General features: G+C 48.5%; 3 protein-coding genes and 1 non-coding gene across 6 annotated transcripts in view; 3 read left to right on the forward strand and 1 right to left on the reverse strand.

Annotated features, from left to right (window-relative positions):
• Positions 1 to 18,782, forward strand: part of LOC142774676 (uncharacterized) — a 43,464-nt gene that overhangs the window by 11,579 nt on the left and 13,103 nt on the right. The gene's annotated exons all lie outside the window — the stretch shown is intronic.
• On the reverse strand, positions 880 to 8,844 carry LOC142774675 (THAP domain-containing protein 2-like). Of its 2 annotated transcripts, none has more exons than XM_075875357.1 (3): positions 8,211 to 8,844; positions 7,856 to 8,054; positions 880 to 7,530 (listed from the first exon to the last, which is right to left on the reverse strand). In XM_075875357.1, the coding sequence occupies exon 3, from the start codon at positions 6,151 to 6,153 to the stop codon at positions 4,834 to 4,836; it is 1,320 nt and encodes a 439-aa protein (XP_075731472.1). In that variant the 5' UTR covers positions 6,154 to 7,530; positions 7,856 to 8,054; positions 8,211 to 8,844; the 3' UTR covers positions 880 to 4,833. The 2 variants fall into 2 exon arrangements, with proteins under 2 accessions (XP_075731472.1, XP_075731473.1); XM_075875358.1 differs by having other exon boundaries at positions 8,211 to 8,836.
• On the forward strand, positions 9,066 to 13,317 carry LOC119178563 (uncharacterized). The gene is made up of 5 exons (XM_075875359.1): positions 9,066 to 11,574; positions 11,673 to 11,819; positions 11,936 to 12,109; positions 12,265 to 12,453; positions 12,513 to 13,317. Exons 1-5 carry the CDS (start codon positions 9,784 to 9,786, stop codon positions 12,768 to 12,770), a joined length of 2,559 nt encoding a protein of 852 aa, XP_075731474.1. The 5' UTR covers positions 9,066 to 9,783; the 3' UTR covers positions 12,771 to 13,317.
• Positions 14,407 to 14,478, forward strand: TRNAA-UGC (transfer RNA alanine (anticodon CGC)). Its single transcript has one exon. It is a non-coding gene; the product is annotated as a tRNA-Ala (tRNA).

Below are 18,782 nucleotides of genomic sequence, written 5' to 3' on the forward strand. Positions count from 1 at the left end.
AGAAAGTCACAAAAGAGAAGGAAACAGCAGATACTCGAAGGTATCAGCTGCTGAAAAGCTACCTAACACAGACCTACGAACGAGAGTCCCCCTCGGAGAGGGAATACTCGTTCGTGGACGAGTACATTGTGTCAGACATTAACGAACACTCGCAATTGCCTGGTCCACAGTTAGGGCAAGAAGAACTGTTGTTCAACTCAACCATGGTATTTACTGCCCGTGACAGTCGACGAGGTAGATTCGTCGTCAGACTCTGTCGCTGCGGGTCGCTTCGGAACCGGGACGTCGTCCTTAGGGCAGCCGGGGCCGCCACCAGCCTCTCCTTGGAGGGCCCTGGTGATCGGCGGGCGCGCAGCTTCTTGCCCCGAACAGCGTCGATCCAGCTCATGGGCTCTTCTTTCTCCTCGGCAGCAGGCGCGTCAGCAAGGCTGGTGGGTGAGGGCCTCAGCTAATTCCGACCCCGCCTCCTGCTCTTCCCCTCCTGGAGCCCGTTCGCTAATGGGCTCCGGCTGTGTCGAGCAAGGAGGTTTAAAAAAAACTTCTGGAGTGGAGGTCCCCTATTCACGCCTACGCAAGCGGGTGAAGCCGGGGAAACCGGTTGGCGGCCATCTTACTCCAGGCAAGAGAGAGCGCAGACAACGTATCCAGCGCGCTTCCGTGGAGGCTTTTTCGAATGAAACGGGGCACTTAGTGTAATTAATTTCACTCGCATTTTTTTCTTCGTGTTAGATAAACAAGATATGTACAAAGCCATCAGTTACGATATTACACGTGAGCCGTACGCGATTACGTATTAGCGAATATGCATTACAACGGTTAGCTGCTGTAAGTGCGGATTCGCTTGCAATTCTCGAAATGAGGCTCACGGTGGAAGCAACACAGGGGTATATAAGTTTTTATTCATTCAAGGCTTTATACAATTTCCAAAAGCACATACAATAAAACAGAAACAATTCACACGAAAACGGCCTGATTCCCAAAACACAGGTTATATCAAGCAACTCTATAACAACACACTAAAATTGCAAAAAATATAGAATATACCAGCTGCTCCGCTTTGTTCAACGCTGGTTCTCATCTGTACCTTACAGATTTTTAAATATTGTTACGCCTACGAGGGGTTTATTCGAAGCAGACGTAACGGTCGACTCGACGGTATACCGCAGTGAACGCGAAGAAGCGAGCTCTTGCCACCAACCGAACGTCCTCTTCTTCTGCTACCACCATGTTCCCCGCTACACAGGTGCACATACCTAAATTACACATGTGGTAACACTTCCCTCCGCGCAGACGAAGCCCACTGGGCGAGTCAAACAGTCTCTCGAGGAATAAAGCGCTTCAAACGTGCAACATGGACAAGTTCAGTTTTTGCAGACCGTCGGCCGTTTGAATGGAGACGCGCTATGCGGTAAACTAAATCACTGATACGGTCTGCAACAAGATAAGGTCCCGCATAGTGCGCTAGCAGTTTCTCGCTCAAACCGCGTTTTCTAGTTGGTGTCCACAGCAACACTAGGTCGCCGCGATTGTACGTCACGTGTCGGCGTCGGCGGTCAAAATGTGCCTTCGAGCGATCTTGCGAAGCAAGAGTGCGCAAATAAGCAAGGCGTCTAGCTTCTTCTGCCCGACAGATGATCTCGGATATGCAGGGATCACGGTGGTCCAAACACGGGAAGATGGTATTCAGGGTATGACGAGGTGGTCGAGCATATAGAAGAAAGAAAGGACTGTAGCCGGTAGTTTCATGCTGAGCGGTGTTGAATGCATATGTGATAAAGGGTAGAATACTGTCCCAGTCCTTGTGATCGGATGCAACATACATAGACAGCATGTTCGAGAGAGTTCTGTTCGTTCGTTCAGTTAGACCGTTCGTTTGGGGATGGTATGGCGTAGAGTGCCGAAACCTTGAAGCACAGACACGAAGCATCTCTTCCATCACGTCTGCTGTGAATTGTCGGCCACGGTCACTGATTACGATTTTGGGAGGTCCATGCCGAAGAATTACAAAACGTAGCATGAAGGAAGACACATCGGCTGCAGTTGCCGATGGTATGGCAGCTGTCTCGCAGTACCGTGTTAAATGGTCGGTGCAAACGACTATCCAGCGATTTCCACCAGAAGACCGGGGAAAGGGTCCAAGGAGGTCAATCCCGACTTGCTCGAATGGAGCTCTAGGGGGCGGCACCGGATGTAATCGCCCTAAAGGAGCACTTGTTGGGCGCTTATGACGTTGACACTCGTTACAGCTAGACACGTATTGTTCCGTCGTCTGGCGCATTTTGGGCCAGTAGAATCTTTCTTGAAGACGGCACAGAGTTTTCGCTGTGCCTAGATGACCGGATGTTGGGTCATCATGCATAGCCTGCAAAACATAAACGCGAAGACTCTTCGGAACAACCAGAAGATATCGTGAGCCGGTGTTGGTGTAGCTCTTTTTGTACACTAGTCCGTCTCGGATGCAGAAGCGCGTAGGCGATGATTTTGGTTTGGTAGCAAGAAGCTGTTGTACGGTGCTGTCCCTTTGTTGCTCATCCTTAAAGGTCTTGTTACCGGGAAATGGGTGGTCGAGTGATGCAATGTAGATATCGAAGGTGTCCGCGTCACATTCAATCGTTGGAAGCGATAGTCGCGAAAGACAATCTGCGTCAGCGTGACGTCGGCCGCTTTTATAGGAAACCGTGAAGTCATATTCTTGTAGACGAAGTGCCCAGCGCGCCAGCCGACCAGATGGGTCACGCAGGTTGACCAACCAGCAGAGAGAATGATGGTCTGTCACGACGGTAAAGTGGCGTCCGTACAGGTAGGACCGGAAGCGCTGCACTGCGAAGACTACTGCAAGGCATTCTTGCTCTGTGACAGTGTAGTTACGCTCGGACTTGCTGAGCGAGCGACTTGCATACGCTACGACGTGTTCTTGATTATCCAAGCGTTGAACCAGGACAGCACCTACACCAATACCACTGGCGTCTGTGTGAATCTCAGTGGGAGCGAGAGGATTGAAGTGGCGAAGAATCGGATGGGACGTCAAAAGAAACTTCAACTCCGAAAAAGCAGACTCGCATTCCGGGGTCCAGTCAAACTGCGCACCTTTCTGAAGCAGACACGTGAGCGGGTATGCGATATTGGCAAAGCCAGGAATGAATCGGCGAAAGTATGAACAAAGCCCCAAAAAGCTTCGCAGTTCTTTCACCGAGCTTGGCTGCTTAAATACCTCCACTGCGGCCGTCTTGGCGGGATCCGGTCTTATGCCTTCTTTGTTTACAAAGTGTCCAAGGACGAGTGTTTGGCGCTCTCCAAAACGACATTTCTTTGAGTTCAGCACCAAGTGTGCTTTGCTTAGACAGTCCAGTACGAGACCAAGGCGTGTGTTGTGCTCACAAAAGGTGCGCCCAAAAATTACAACGTCGTCCAAGTAACACATACACACTTCCCACTTCAATCCACGTAAAATGTTGTCCATAAATCGCTCAAAAGTTGCGGGCGAGTTGCAGAGTCCGAACGGCATCACATTGAATTCAAATAGTCCATCTGTTGTAACAAATGCCGTTTTCTCCTTGTATTCCTCGTGCATTGGAATCTGCCAGTAGCCTGACCTCAGATCCACAGACGAAAAGTAAGAGGCCGATGATAGACAGTCGATAGCATCATCAATCCGCGGGAGTGGGTATACGTCTTTTTTAGTGATGGTGTTGAGACGGCGGTAGTCAACACAAAATCGCCATGTCCCATCTTTCTTCTTCACTAGAATTACTGGAGCGGCCCACGGACTACATGATTCTTGAATTACATTTTGCTTGAGCATCTCGCAAACCTGTTCATTGATCACTGCGCGTTCGGAAGGTGATACACGATATGGTTTCTGTCGGAGAGGTCTGTGAGATGTCGTGTCAATTAGGTGCTTTATACGAGAAGCAGGGAATGACGGTGAATCATGCTGTGCGAAATCAAAAATACCGGCATGTTTGCGCAGAATACTCGCCAGTTCATTACGTTCCTTGGTGCTGAGTGACTTATCAATCATAGCCATAATGGTGGTGTCCCTGGCGTGCAGATTATCGCAATGGGTCTTATCCGGCGAATCATTGCTTTCTGCGAGGGTGGCAAGCGTCAATACTTGGTGTTCACAAATCTCTGCAAGTTTCAGACCCTTCGGCAGCACTGTAGGTTCATTAGAGCAGTTAATCGCCCATAAACCAGCATGCCCTTGCGCAACCGATAATGTACAGTAGGGTATTAAAACTGTCTTCTTTATGCAACTGAGATGCACGGGCTCCACAGTTGCGTCAAATGTTTTCTCGCTTGCAGGTGAACAGGCAACAGGGACACATTTTGCAGACAACGGCGGCACAGTTGTGTCCACAGACACGCAAAGAGCACTTTCTTGAGAGGGCGAGTTTTCCATAAACGAAACTGGGATATCAGAATCTACTGTAATTTGTCCTGTGCGGCAATCAACAGTAGCACCACATAGCTTCAAGAAATCGAGTCCCAGAATGACGTCGTGCGTAGTATGAGGGAGAACAGCAAACTCCGCGACAAAGTTCTGGCATGCCAAACTAACAGTCACAGTGCAGACACCAACAGGTTGTAACACCTCTCCGCTCACTCCACGAAACGTATCAGGACGGTCCCAACGAAACATAACCTTTCGTCCAAGAAGGCGGGTGAAAAGTAAACTCATCACTGACACGCTTGCACCTGTGTCCACCAACGCCATCGTCGGTACACCATCGATAAGCACTCGAACCTTATTTCTAAGCATGGGAGCTAACGGAGGTATATCTGTTGAAATCGAGGAATGTCCGGCGACCTCACCTCCAACGGCCGCGCCGGCTAGTTTTCCGTAAGAGGCGAGGAGTGGCGGCGCCGAGGAGACGGTGATCGGTTGGCGCGAGGGGCAGGTGGTGGTGTCACACTGCGGTCAGAGGCCGGAGATTGGTTTCGTAGCGGTCCTGGGATCTCGTAAGACGCGCTTCCCGGGAATGTCGGTGCTCGGGTAAGGCCAGAACGGTTAAATCTCGGTGATCGGTCGTACCTTGGCGGCTGCCGGTAGTTGCAATACCTGGCAATGTGTCCTTCGAAGCCACAGTTGTAGCAGACTGGTAGAGGACGCTCGCTGAACCAATGCTGAGACCGCTCAGCTGTGAAGGGTCGGTGACGAGCTTGCTGAGCGGGGGCTGCCCACCTCTGTGTGGAGGGGCCGTGCCGAAGGCGTTGGCCATATCGCTGGTCGGCCGCGAATGAGTCACGACGTGGCCTCGGATTTCCAATTTCGCTGATGTCTGCCACACATAACGATGGTGGCAAAGGAGCTGATGGTGCCGCCGTGTAGTAGGGTGGATTGGTAGGTGGATGAGGAATGGTTTCGTCGACCCTGCCACCTTGTCGCTGCAGCTCTTCACGCAAAATTGCCCGAATAGTAGCCGCAAGGTCGGTGGGCGGGCTCACGTCGAAGCTGGCAACCATTGTCACATTTGCCAGCCTACCAAATTTCGGGGCGATGCGACGAGTCTTCAATTTTTCAAACGTGCGGCATTGGCGTTGGACGTCGGAGGCAGAGGTGAGGTCATCCCTGCCTATCAGAAAATTGTAAACGTCTTCCGCTATGCCTTTCAATAGGTGTCCGACCCTGTCTTCTTCGGACATCTGCGGGTTTATAATCTTGCAAAGCTTAAGGACGTCCTCTATATAAGCAGTGCAGGTTTCTCCGGGAGTCTGGGTTCTTCCAGCAAGAGTCCGCTCCGCGCTTTTCTTTTTTGAGTCGGAGTCACCAAAACACTTCTTGAGTTCTTGAGCAAAAAGAGCCCATGTTGTCAAGGGCTCTTCGTGGTTTTCATACCACATCAGTGCAGTGTCCGTGAGAAACAGCGCGACGTTTTGAAGCTGATCGATAGAGTTCCAGTGATTGTACCGGCTCACCCTTTTGTAGTGCGTTAGCCACGCGTCCACATCTTCTCCTGCCATTCCCGCGAACGGGCGGGGTTCCATGTAGTGATGCCGAGGTGTAGTCAGTGTAGATTGGCGCGAAGTCGAGGCGGTTGCTTCCTGACCTTCGCTCTGGGTCATGACGACTGTTGTCGGCGGCAGACCGGCAAGACGACGGCTCCGGCGAACTCCGAACAGCTGTGGCTCCGTGGTACGTCGACGTGTCATCCCCGGCACCTCCACCACTCTGTTACGCCTACGAGGGGTTTATTCGAAGCAGACGTAACGGTCGACTCGACGGTATACCGCAGTGAACGCGAAGAAGCGAGCTCTTGCCACGAACCGAACGTCGTCTTCTTCTGCTACCACCATGTTCCCCGCTACACAGGTGCACATACCTAAATTACACATGTGGTAACAATATAATAGTCCTTGTCAGCTGGGTTCGTACCCCACTGCGCGAGTTCTTGCGGTTGATTTCTTTGGAAATGTGGTGAAGCCTGATTGTTATATACAGGTTGGCAATCTTTTTCGCCAAAACGTAGATGTGATTGTCGAGTGGATCGCAGTCCAACAGATGAGGCTCTAACTCAGAAAATAATGCTTGTTCAAACACCTCCGTTAACACCTCTACCATACGGCGATCACTGTTTGCATGCAACGATTTGAGGTCCTTACATTGAACCTGTAGAGCACGAAGCCCTTTCTCCACAGTGTGGCAGATCTTCAAGACGTCTTTCGATGGCGCCACCAGACCACCGTTTGTTTTCACAGCTGTTAGTGGTGGCAGCTCACTAGAGAGCAGTGCAGAGCAGCATTCATCGCAAGATGTGCCACCATAGACTTTCCGTGCCACAAATCCTGCTATATATGGCACTACTGCGCCGACAACAGGCGAAAGGCTTGTGGGGAAGTCCACTCGCTGGGTGCAATCGTTATCATCGTCGGGTGGCTGCAACAGTGATGATCGTCTTAATGACGCCAAAGACGTTGGTGACTCAACAGGGCTTACGTCGCTTGAGGGACAGAGATAAGTCACAATATCCCGAGAACAGTTTCCAGCCTCTGATGATGCGACCTCTGTTCTAATAAGAAGACGCTTGTAGGCAGCTGTAAACTGGCAGGCAGTGGGGTTGTTGTTATAGCCGCCCTTTCCTCTTACGCAACCAAAAAATGTTTCCAGGTGGTCTTGAGACATTTTGTGGGTGAGCAAGTACTGCAGCTTCCCTGTTGCCACAAGCCTATCGAAGAGTGCTGTGACACTGCGCATACAGATCAGGAGTCCCACAAATTTGGGACTCCTGATCTCCTAAAAGTTGCTTCAAAGACCTCAAGGCCTTTTTCTGACAAAAGTTTCCTCTCTTTTAGCTCCTTGATCAAATTTTCTGACGCATCACACCGCTCGCTTAGCCTTCTTTTGGATTGCTGCAGTGTCTTAACTTTCTTCTTTAGTTGGAGAACCTCATGTGCAGACTCCTCTGCCTTGAAACGGTACCAATCCTTCGCCGGCGAAGAAGGCTCAGATGGCATTTCAACCGCTGCCTCAGCACTGACGACAGGTGACAGCGCAGTCCGACCCTTAGGGGCCTCTCGCTTTCTTTTCACCTGCAAGAAAAAAAAAATCAGTTATGCTTCAAAGTTCAGAAGCCGGGTATAATGGTCCCACCCACTGCTTAGACTGACTAGGAACGGGATTACTACCTCGGGGATCTTTTTATAGTTTCGGTGCGGAAGTTTAGCGTGTCAGTATTTATGCACGCACAGTGAAAAAAAAAAAAAAAGTTGGACAAGTAAGTGTACGTGACGTGCGCTTTGTCAGAGAGTGGTGTGATTTTGAACAGCACGTAGGAAACGAGAAACTGTGCCTACACATTCGTAAATCTATAGCCTATTTACCGTAACGAAAATGTACATTCGTGATGGTACTCACTGGTTTCTGGAGATGCGCAGGGAACGTAGGAAAAATGGTAGGAATGCTCCCTGGTCGCAGTCTGGTCGTTTGGCCCGTCCTGTCCAAGCAGTTGGCTTCAAAGTGCTCCGAGCAGAGAACGTCCGCATTCTTAGGCTCCCAGCCATCCCTTCGAACAGCACGCTGCCATGCGTCACGCAGCGTCTTGTCTTTCGGAAACCTGCGGTACCACACGCACAAAATAGGTTATTCAACTTCTACTCGCCAGCTGAAAAATGCTAATGAAAGTAAGTTTTCAGCTGAAACCGCGCTTCTCGAATGAGGTAGCGCGCCGAAGGAGACAAGCGATTGAAAGCGCTCTTTCCCGCGTACTTACACGTGAAAAGTGATTCTTGGCTTCTGCTTCGCACGATTAGTGCAGCCGAAGGCGACACACGAGCTCACCATAACGTCCGGAATCGTGTCAACTTCCTTTAGAACTGCACAAAATCCGCACAGAACAAAAGAACGAGGGACAAACGCGACAACTGTTGTTCAGTGGCGCGAACGGCGGGGGCCCAAACGACCGACGGCACGTCTTTTGCCTGGAGCAACATGGCGGCCGTCGGCGCCACCAGAGGGCAGGCGTTTCTACTCCAAAAACTTTTTTTTTTTTTTTTTGAACCTCCTTGGTGTTGAGCCCTCCGCACCCGCTGGAGCAGCCTCCCAATCCTCTGCAACGCCGCTGCCCTGCGAAGCAAAGGCTACAGGCGGGGCGGTCGACGAATTCGTCCGCGCCTTGCACTCTGAGGGGCCATGATCGCCACCGCAGTGCTAGCATTGGCCGGCGCACTGGGCGTCACCAAAGAGCATAATGCCGTCGCTGTTGAACGGCTTAGGTCGTGACAGGACCCAACGGCTAAAGGAGCTACAGCTATTGTCACAAAACAGGGACGTGTTTTTTTCACTAGTTTTACGCATAAAATTTTAATGTCCCCACAAACTTCGTCAGAAACTTTAATATCCATTTTCAGCCACACGTAATGTTTCAACTGGGCCCGTCGAACCTTTAACTCGTAGTATGCGTAGGTTTTATATCAAGCGATAAAGTATACTTAAAGTTGAAACGGAAACTAACTCGCACGATTGTTTCTCGTAGGTGGAGAACGGGCGCGCCGCGGTTTCGCGGACGGCACTGACTTTTTTTTTTCCGCCTTATGGTTGTTGCCTGAAACAATCCTCGGCGGCTTATTAACAGTCTCCGAGCCAGCAACAACGAACAGTATACGTGGGTCTCTTCGACTGACACGTGAAAAACTGCTCGAGAGGCGGCCAAACGTAATTGCTCATCGTCTTGGTTCCCGCGTGGTGCGTCAAGCGCTGTTTGCAACGCACACCTTCGACACTGTGCAGAGATTCGCTCGCAGGATTTCAAGCTGGACGGTTGTGCCCTCGCGATCTCCGACATCAGCGTAGCTCCCGCCGTCTGGTTCGCCCTCCGCGGTCTCCTGACCAACGTTTATAGATATATACTTCAGTTTCGAAACTCCGCCGCCGAAGCCGGGCGCGTCTTACTCCTAGGGAGTGTGAGGGCGCTGCGGTCGACTTTTGCGCGGTGCCGACGGGCCGGCCGGTGCACGCAAGCGTTTCGGTGTGCCAGTGGCCATGGTTTTCTGGGTCGTGCTGTGGGGTTGCTCGTTGTTTTTTTCTCGTTTTGTGGTTGTGAACTGTGTATGTGCTGTTAGTGAGTGACTGCCGATAGATTTGCTCGTTGTTTTCTTCTCGTTTTGAGGTTGTGAACTGTGTTTGTGCTGTGAGTGAGCGACTGTCGATGATAGATTTGCTCGCTGTTACGAACAGTCAACAAAGTCGCCGGCGTTCAAGGCCAGCCGCTCTCCCCCACGAAGTGCTGTCCGATTCCTCGCCGTGTCCCAGGCTTCACATGTGAAATGCCATAACATTCAGCCAACATGCCGACGTGTTTTGTGCCTGGGTGCACAAGCGGATATAGGAGTAACCCCGAAAAGCGGCACTTTTTTGCCCCACCGTCGGACCCCGAGCTTCTTGAGAGGTGGCGAAGGGCCATTCCCCGCGCTGATAAGTTGCTCAGCAAAACATGCAAGGTGTGCGACGTTCACTTTCAGCCGGCAGACATCACGAAAACATATAAGCATATCATCAATGGTGAAGTGGTGGAGGTTGAGCGGGGTGCATGGGCTCTGAAAAGTGGTGTCGTTCCGACGCAATTCCCGAACTTACCCAGCTATCTGTCTTCTGCACGGAAGAGGCGGCGGTCGCCGAAAAAGAGAGTAAGTGCTTGTCGGCGTGCAGAGACTGTGTCTTGCCACCCACCTCCCGAAGAGCCAAATGAGCTTCCGAGTCATTGCGAGAGCACTGATCTCGCGTACATTATCGAGAACAGTGCCTCACTGCGGCTACCTCGGAATTGGCAGTTGTCAATTGTGGAAGATGAGCCAGAGAACAGCCGGCAAGCAGTTTTCTACGAGACAGGGATGAGCGCAGGTGTTTTCTCTATCATGAAGAGCGTTGTGATACGAGAAAATCTTACGTACGTTATTTCAGCCAACGGAAAACTGCTGCACGAGTCGCTTGTTGACGTGCGGGCACGCTCCCAGAAAGACGTTGAAGCGATAGTGCAAATTGTGCACAGTATGAAATTCTGTCTTGGGTGCACCCGCAGTGAGGTCAGCGGTTCCGGAAAATCTGCAGAAGGAAGTGAAGCTGTGCACCACAAAGACTGTACAGTTTTGACAAATGCTGACAAAGGAATGTGTGCCATGTGTGTTGGCGTGGCAAAAATACTGAAGAAAAAGGCTCTGTCAAAGCAGCCGAGGAAAAATGTGGCTGTTGCAGCCAGCATACTCAGAAAGCGTCTCATACGTGCCACTGCTGCCAGAGAGCGCAAAAAGGCTGAAGTCCAAAGACTGAGCATTAAGCTGAAGAATGCTTTTGTAAATACTGTTGATGACATTGTGAAAGACTTGCCTGAGCCTCAGAAAATGGCCCTGCGTGCTGCCATAATGCAGCAAGCAGCTAAGTCGCCACGTGGCCACAGGTACACGACAGAGTGGCTCATGGTGTGCTTGCTGCTGAGACTAACGAGCCCCAAGTGCTACAGGACGCTCTCTGATATGAAGGTTCTTCCCCTTCCTAGCATTAATCGCCTCACACAGTTGCTCAGGGGTCTGCCATGCGAATATGGCATGAATAAATTTGCCTTGGAGTCTATCAAGCTTCATATGAATGGAAAGCCAGAGCACCATACATATGGCTCAATCATCATCGATGAGATTAAACTGAGAGAGACCACAGAGTTTAACAGAACATCTTACAGCTTTGATGGTTTTGTCAATTACGGGGACGTATCCAGCACAAACTCAGATGAGCTGGCAGATCACGCTTTGGTTGTGATGTTTAACCCAATGTTCGCACCATGGATTCAACCAGTTGCAGCATATGCAACTAAAGGAGCGGCACCTGGCTGGATTTTAGCTAAGATTGTAATAAGTACAGTTTTGCAGCTCCATCAGTATGGCGCAAAAGTGCTGGCAGTCATCAGTGATGGTGCCGGGAGCAACAAATCCATGTGGACACACCTCGGTGTCAACGGCAAGCCTGAAGACCCCAAGTGCAAGATTGAACATCCTTGTCTACCAGATGCATCCCTGCACTTCATTTGTGATGTTCCCCACATAATGAAGTGCATTAGAAATCATCTGATGAAGCACAAATATGCCCAGGTGAGCTAGGATAAAAAAATCTCACCACTCTCTTTCTCAACCATACACATTGCGGCCGTACTCTGTTTTCTAAGTTGCCTCCCTTGAATTTATTTCAGATAGGAAACAACCAAGTAAGCTATGAGCATTACGTGCGGCTGTATGAGGCTGAAAAGAAAGCAAACATTCGAGTTGTTCCAAAACTCACCGAGTACCACGTTAAACCCCAGGCACTCCAGAAAATGAATGTCCGTTTAGCCACTCAGGTACTGTACTTCAATAAAATTTTCTACCTGTCCCGCATACAAGGTCCCATTTCTTGTTAAGTAAGTTTCTGTTGAGTGCGTCATTTGCACATTATGGTCGTTTCCTTCCTTCGCAGCTTTTCAGCCGAAGTGTTGCTATTGGCTTGAAGGTGTACAGGCAGCTGAAAGTTCCTGGCTTCAGTGACAGTGCCGGAACTGAAGCATTTACGAAACTTCTGAATGATGTTTTCGACATCCTCAATGCCAAGGTCCCAGCAGCTGGAATCAGACGAGACTCTCCCAAGATTAAGGTAAGCTATCTAGATCTCTGCACTTGATACTTTTCAAGTTAGCACTGAAGCTACATTGCCACAACAGTGTTGCTTCTAGTTTTCTTTTTATGCTTTTGAAGTGCACTTTGACCAATGTTCTCATGAACTGCTTTGCAATTTTAATATGCTTGCAGGTCTTGGCAGACTTTTTGAAAATGATGAATGACACTGAATCAATCCGAAATTTGAAGCAGTTTGCATCCACCCAGACAATGGAATCTTTTTGTGTCACCCTCATGTCAGTGCTCTCTTTATATGAGTTCCTACACAGCCGGGGTGTCAGTTACGTGCTTACAGCAAGCTTGAATCAAGATCCCCTTGAGGTAATATAGCTTTTGTATATTGATACGGGGCACTATTAACACCATTTATTTTTTTGCAGAGGTTCTTTGGACTTGTCAGATCATTTGGGGGAGACGAAGACCATCCTACCGTAACAAACTTCGGCCAGTTGTTTCGCCTACTATCGCTTTACACTCCAGTGAAATTGGCAGTGAAGGGAAACTGTGAGGGAGGCAATGACCAAGTTTTGCTTAGTGCATTCGACAGCCTTGGTGAAAAGCGCCGTGAGGCACTTCAGAAAAAAAAACGCAGTCAAGGAAGAGGTGTGGAAGCGACTGAAACGCATACCATTCCATGACTTGTGCAATCTCCCCGATGATCACACATACAACGTGTTGTCGCCAGAAGAGACTGCACAGTATTATTTAGCTGGCTATGTCGCATTTAAAGTTAACAGAGCTGCAGATTGTGCTGATTGCAAGAAAGATCTCGTTGGTTCCCAGGATGCCCTTCCTGCAGAAGCACTGCTAATCATTGAGCGTGCTCACGTTTCTGGTTGCCTTGTATACCCATCCAGAAAATTATTTGCATGCATAAGTACCATCGAGAAGACAGTGAGTCAAGAAAGTGAACAAGCTACATTTGGTGATGTTTTTTGGAGGGTTCTTGATAGCCTTATTGAAAATGGCACCAACACAGTTGGCTGTTCACAACACTGCAGCGAATTCACTGGTAAAGTGATCCATTTTTATTTAGTTACTCGAATGCATTTCTTTGCTCGCAAAAAGTGCCAAGAGAACGACTCCGCAGTCAAAGCACAAAGAGAGAGAAAGAAGGCAAAACTTGTTTGAAATTGCACAGTTGTTTCCTGAAGTGTGTAAATAAAGATTGCATTTTGAATTTTATCACTTGATTGTCTCGTGTTCTTCACCTTAGTTGCATGCACGCGTGATATTTTTGTCTAATGTGAGAAACTGGCAGTAAAAATACCAGCAAGAAATATATGCAAAGCATGAAAATACTAGTGAGGACGAGGAAACATGAATCCCGCCGCAGTGGCTAGGCGTTGCGCTGCTGAGCACGTGGATGCGGGTTCGATTCCCGGCCGCTTTTCTGATGGAGGTGAAAAGCAAAAACGCCCGTGTGTGCGAGATTTCGGCGCACGTTAAAGATTCCCAGGTGGTCAAAATTAATCCGGCGCCCTCCACTACGGCGCGTCTAAACGCCGGCGTTGCGTCGGTGCGTTAAACCTTGCAATCAATCAAAACACGAATGGATTCGGGTTAGGACATCTGATTGGCAACGAAAACATTTCCCTTCCTATCAAGGCTACGCGCACGCTTTCAGTCAACCCAAACGAGGGCCGGGTATTCAGGGCGCAGTTAAAGCATAAGCTTGTGGCCTCGAATGTTCCGAATGCGTAGAAAATAATACAGTGGTGCGTTGCGACACGCATTAAGAACATCACACACCAGAGTGGAGCGCTTAAGATTTAAAAGCTGCAACGGGCGTAATAAAACCAGACGGCTTGCTAAGCCCGCTGCGCAAGCGCAACGTTGGAGCTAGCAGACGACGCTCGCAACGATAGCGCAATTCTCGACTGCAGCGCCGCGGTGTCAGGAACCGCAGCGGGCCGGCTGCGTTCAATGGCCGCGGCGGCGAGTTTCTAAACTGAAATATATTAATAAACGTTGCTCCTGACGCCGTGCAGCTCTCGCATTGTGGCGCCCCGCCCTTGTACTGCTTCGACCGGATCCCCACTTTCCTATCCCCTTCTTTTTTCCGTCGCTTGCCTGTCTTCTTCTCCGTCTATTTTCCTTCTATTCTTTTTATCCCTCCTTCCCCCCACCCATATAAGGCACTGCGCCGTGTCGCCTGAATGCAGACAGAAATTAGGTGCCTTTTCCCTCTTCATTCTAACCACTACCACCACCACCAGCCAGCTGTAGCAGCAATCCGGTTCACCCATGCGTACCGAGACGCGCCGTCGGTGCGGGGGTGTAGCTCAGTGGTAGAGCGTTCGCTTTGCATGTGAAAGGCCCCGGGTTCGATCCCCGGCACCTCCACTTTTTTTCTTTTTTAAAACGAGATTTGCGAAGAGGCTGTACTTATTAAACAATTAAAAACTCTTTGAACGCCACATAGTGGAAGCTACAACGCTTTAATTAATTGTTTTTTACTCACACAATCCAGCACTGGTTTCACACACACTGACAGGAGCACGACCGAATATATATTCTTTCTGAAATACCAGACTCAAATCCAAAAAACCGCAATGCATTATGAAGCGTTGTAGTGAAAGTAAGGCCTATGCCATTTCCGTTGAATACCTTTTGTAACGTTCACAACTCCTCGAGACACTCCTTTGTTGTGTGAATGTAGGGAGGCCATCGTCGTATTAATATTGTTTAGCAATATCGGAGCGCTGCCGTTCAATTTCTCTCTGAAATTTTTTTTATTATGTTTTCAAGTTTAACACTGTGTGCCGACGTGCTTTGGCGCTTGCAAAGGCACAATTTATTTGAGAACTTGAAGTTTAGTCACATCGTTTACAAAAGCTGTGCAATTATGCTTCAGATCTGGTTGAAACCATAACCATACGAAATAATTTTAATTAATAATGCGTTAATTTTACGTCCAAACAAAGCAATGAAAAAGAAAGAGGTTATAAAATGTACGGGCATCAAGCTATTCCTCAAAAGAGAACTTTTAGATATTTTCTTACGCGTTATTTGATTAAAAAAAACAATTTGAGAAAACGTTTAACAAAATGGATAAAAAGAACGTGTAAAGTTTGTGTAAAGACTTGAAATTTTAGACGCAAGCAAAAGTAAATATCCGTGATTTTTTACTTGATGGAAGACTTACGTACTATTCGTACATTTATCCGATAAAATGACCAAATGAACAAGCTATAGTTGCCAAGCTATATAACACACATTGAATCGCGTTACCAGTTACTTTTAAATTAAGAAAAATAAATAATTTACGACTGACCGAAAGTAATGATATATACATCACTATTACTTCTGAATAGTAGTAAGTCCGTTTTGGAACTACTTTACCGACTTTCGAATTCCGTGCCAAACTCACGCGCCCCTTATTTCCAGCGCATATACTTCGATATCTCAGATATTTTTTCTTAAAATTTCCGTGCTAGAGGTGTATGAGACTTGGACTTTTTTTAACTTGTCTCTGTTACTATTCTTTGTATAACGATTTCTCATGCCATAAGAGAGATATACCATATTTTGTTGAAAAGTAATTGTGAAAGTAATCACTGATTTTATTGAAATTGCGCGCTTTACGTAATTTGCACCACTACTAAATTAGCAGAAAGCAAATTGTATTGCCCATTGCAACAAAAATGTAGTATTGTTGTAATCGCCATTGTAAGTGTTCCGCTGTTGTGCGTATCGTCCCTCAAAATATTGTATTTCCTAAACTTTGTATCTAATTGGTTACCTGTGATGTTGTATGCCCGCTTCCTGTATGGGTCTGCAGATGACCTACAGTATTGTTAAATAAATAAATAAAATAAAAAATTGCATTAATTACTGTCAAATACTTTATAAGAGGATCACGCTTAACACTTGTGGCAAGCCCCACCGCGGTGGTGTAGTGGCTAAGGTACACGGCTGTTGACCCGCAGGTCGGGGGATCGAATCCAGGCTGCAGCGGCTGCATTTCCGATGGAGGCGGAAATGTTGTAGGCCCGTGTGCTCAGATTCGGGCACACGGTAAAGAACTCCAGGTGGTCGAAATTTCCGGAGCCCTCCACTACGGCGTCTCTCATAATCATATTGTGGTTTTGGGACGTTAAACCCCACATATCAATTAACTTGTGGCAAAATGTGCTTAGTGCGCAATGTTTGAAAAACGCCATCACCGGATCACGTCTACATACAGAAAAGACGTACGCATATCATTGCAAAACAACATCGCGTTTAGTTTCGTCAGCAACGAACGTGGGAGAACTGGAACGCCATAGAACTTTGTGCTAACACCATGTTTGAGTTTTTTACGACTATCGATCGCCCAAGGGATAGACAGACAGGGAGAGCGAAAAATAAAGTGATCGCATAAAATTGTACATTGTATTCGTTTGATCGATTGTCCTTAGCGGCCCGTCTAGGAAAGAGCAGTTCTAGATTAAACAATAGACATCGTCAAATAAATGGTGTGTCACACCAGTGACGTCATGTGTCGCGAAAGCGACGAAGCAAAACAACTGAAGAGATTGACAGAACACAAAGCTGAACTCCTTTGGTCGAGGTTTTTTTCCATAGACTTCGCAAGGTTAGGTTTGTCGCAGTTCTTCGCTCCCCATTAAGTCACTGTATGCGGCGTACATATAAGTATTTATTTATTCTTATACACATTTTTAGAAGTGTTTTCTTGTTCCTTTTCATGAAATGTACGTACCCCAGAGCATATTTTTCTTTATGCACGTTAGAATTTCTGTTTACAGGTACAAACAATTCCTGTAATGCATTTGAATGTATATCAAGATATATTAGCAATGCATTGAGAACGAACAATGTAACACATAAATGTCTTCTGTGTATGTAAGATTGTTTTTTTCAGAAAGAAAATTCTCTTTAACACATCTGCAAAGCTACCTATGTTTCACACTCATCAAGTAAGAGGCCCACGGGAAGGCTTTATGCCCTCCAATAGTAGAGTACCAAGTACTCTAAATCGTTCACCCTTTTTCCTAAACGCTTTGCTCTCCCGCCCCCTTGCCCCCTGTGAGGTTACTAATAGGGCGCCCGCCCTCCTATACCCTCTTCCCCCACCCCCCACGCACACCTTCTCTTCCATTGCTAACATGCGTATACCCCTACAAATAAATGCTGCAGCCGCATCACCCAATACAAATGATCGGAAAGAATAGGCGAGCCCAGGGTAATAATCCATTAGGGGTGGAGGAGGGGGGGGGGGGCAAGTGTTTTCGCAGCTGCGTGCCCAAGTCTCGGTGTCACCAGCGCCACTGGTGGCTTGAAGTAGAAGGAAGAAAGGAAGGAAAATAGGGGGAAAAGAATGGCAGGGAGGTTAACCAGCCTATAAGCAGCCGGTTTGCTACCCTGCATTGAATACGGCGGTTCTCTTGGAGTAGAAAATGAACAGCCAGCTTGGGAGCTACAAATTGTATGCAAGTTCCACCGATTCGTACTGAACGCACATCGCTAAGCCATAAGTACAATGAAATGTCCTTGATCCCGGAGAGTGACGTTCATAACCTAATGCACAAGTGTTTAATGAATCTCCAGCGGCCACTTGACCAGTATGCAATGTAAGAGGGTTGTCGCCCTATGCACGACGTCAACAATGCATGCATTGTGCATAAGATAGTGGGCGTCAGACGGACGTTAACAGCTATTCTGAAGAATAGCTAAACGCTGTTACTCGTTCATCTGGGACGTCAAGCGCTTTTTCCTTTTATGGCCTTCGTCTTGGAGGAGCACCTTCCAGGCCTCCTTGAGGTCGTCCCAGGTAGTCGATGTTACGCGGGGGGATGCTCTAATCGAGGCCTCTATTGGATTGGATTGGATAAACTTTTATTTGGTCCTCCAAAACACAGATCACTGTGTTGCGGGCAGCTCCCACGTGGGGACTGAGATGCCAAGCTCCTCAGCCGCCTCGCGGGCTTGGTGGACAGCCCAGAGCTGATCTGCCAAGGACGAGCTGCGGATTGCCGCCTCCCATCTGGCAGAGGTGATGTGCGATAAATGAGCGAATTTGGTGCACTGCCAGAGCATGTGTTCTAATGAAGCTATTTCCCCACAATGTGGACAAAGATTACTTGGGTATAGGTCAGGGTACATGATGTGTAACATTTTCAAACTAGGGTACATACGCGTTTGCAAAAGCCTTACTGTAAGTGCTTGGGGCCGGGTTAGATTTTTGTGAGTTGGAGGGAAAATCCTTCTAGACAGGTAGAAATGTTTTGTGAGCTCGTTATATGTTGTAAGAATTTCCCGGATATCCCCTTCACCGGTAGAACGCATCCCCGGGGAGGCGCGGTTGGAGAGTTCTCGCGCCGCCTCGTGTGCTGCTTCGTTGAGAGGCCTCTATGAGCGTCTCGATCTGTGGTGCAGACACCGGTTCCTTTAGTAGTGCAGAATCCAGGCGCCACGATGCGTCGGCTGGTTTGGGGCCAGGCTTTGCACGGAGGGTTGTTAGCAGTGGCGCGTGATCAGATAGAGCGGCCAGAGGGGGTGGCAACGGGACCACCTCGCACGCTGTTAGGGATGGAAGTAGGAGCTCCGGTAAGTACGCGCGGTGTAGCCGGCTAGCGGTGACCCTCGACACGCGGGTGGGGCCGAAGTCGTCGTCGTGGAGGCGGACCCATGGGTCTGAAAGTCGG

This window comes from Rhipicephalus microplus, chromosome 10 (genome assembly GCF_043290135.1).
Source record: "Rhipicephalus microplus isolate Deutch F79 chromosome 10, USDA_Rmic, whole genome shotgun sequence".
NCBI classification, from domain to species: domain Eukaryota; kingdom Metazoa; phylum Arthropoda; class Arachnida; order Ixodida; family Ixodidae; genus Rhipicephalus; species Rhipicephalus microplus.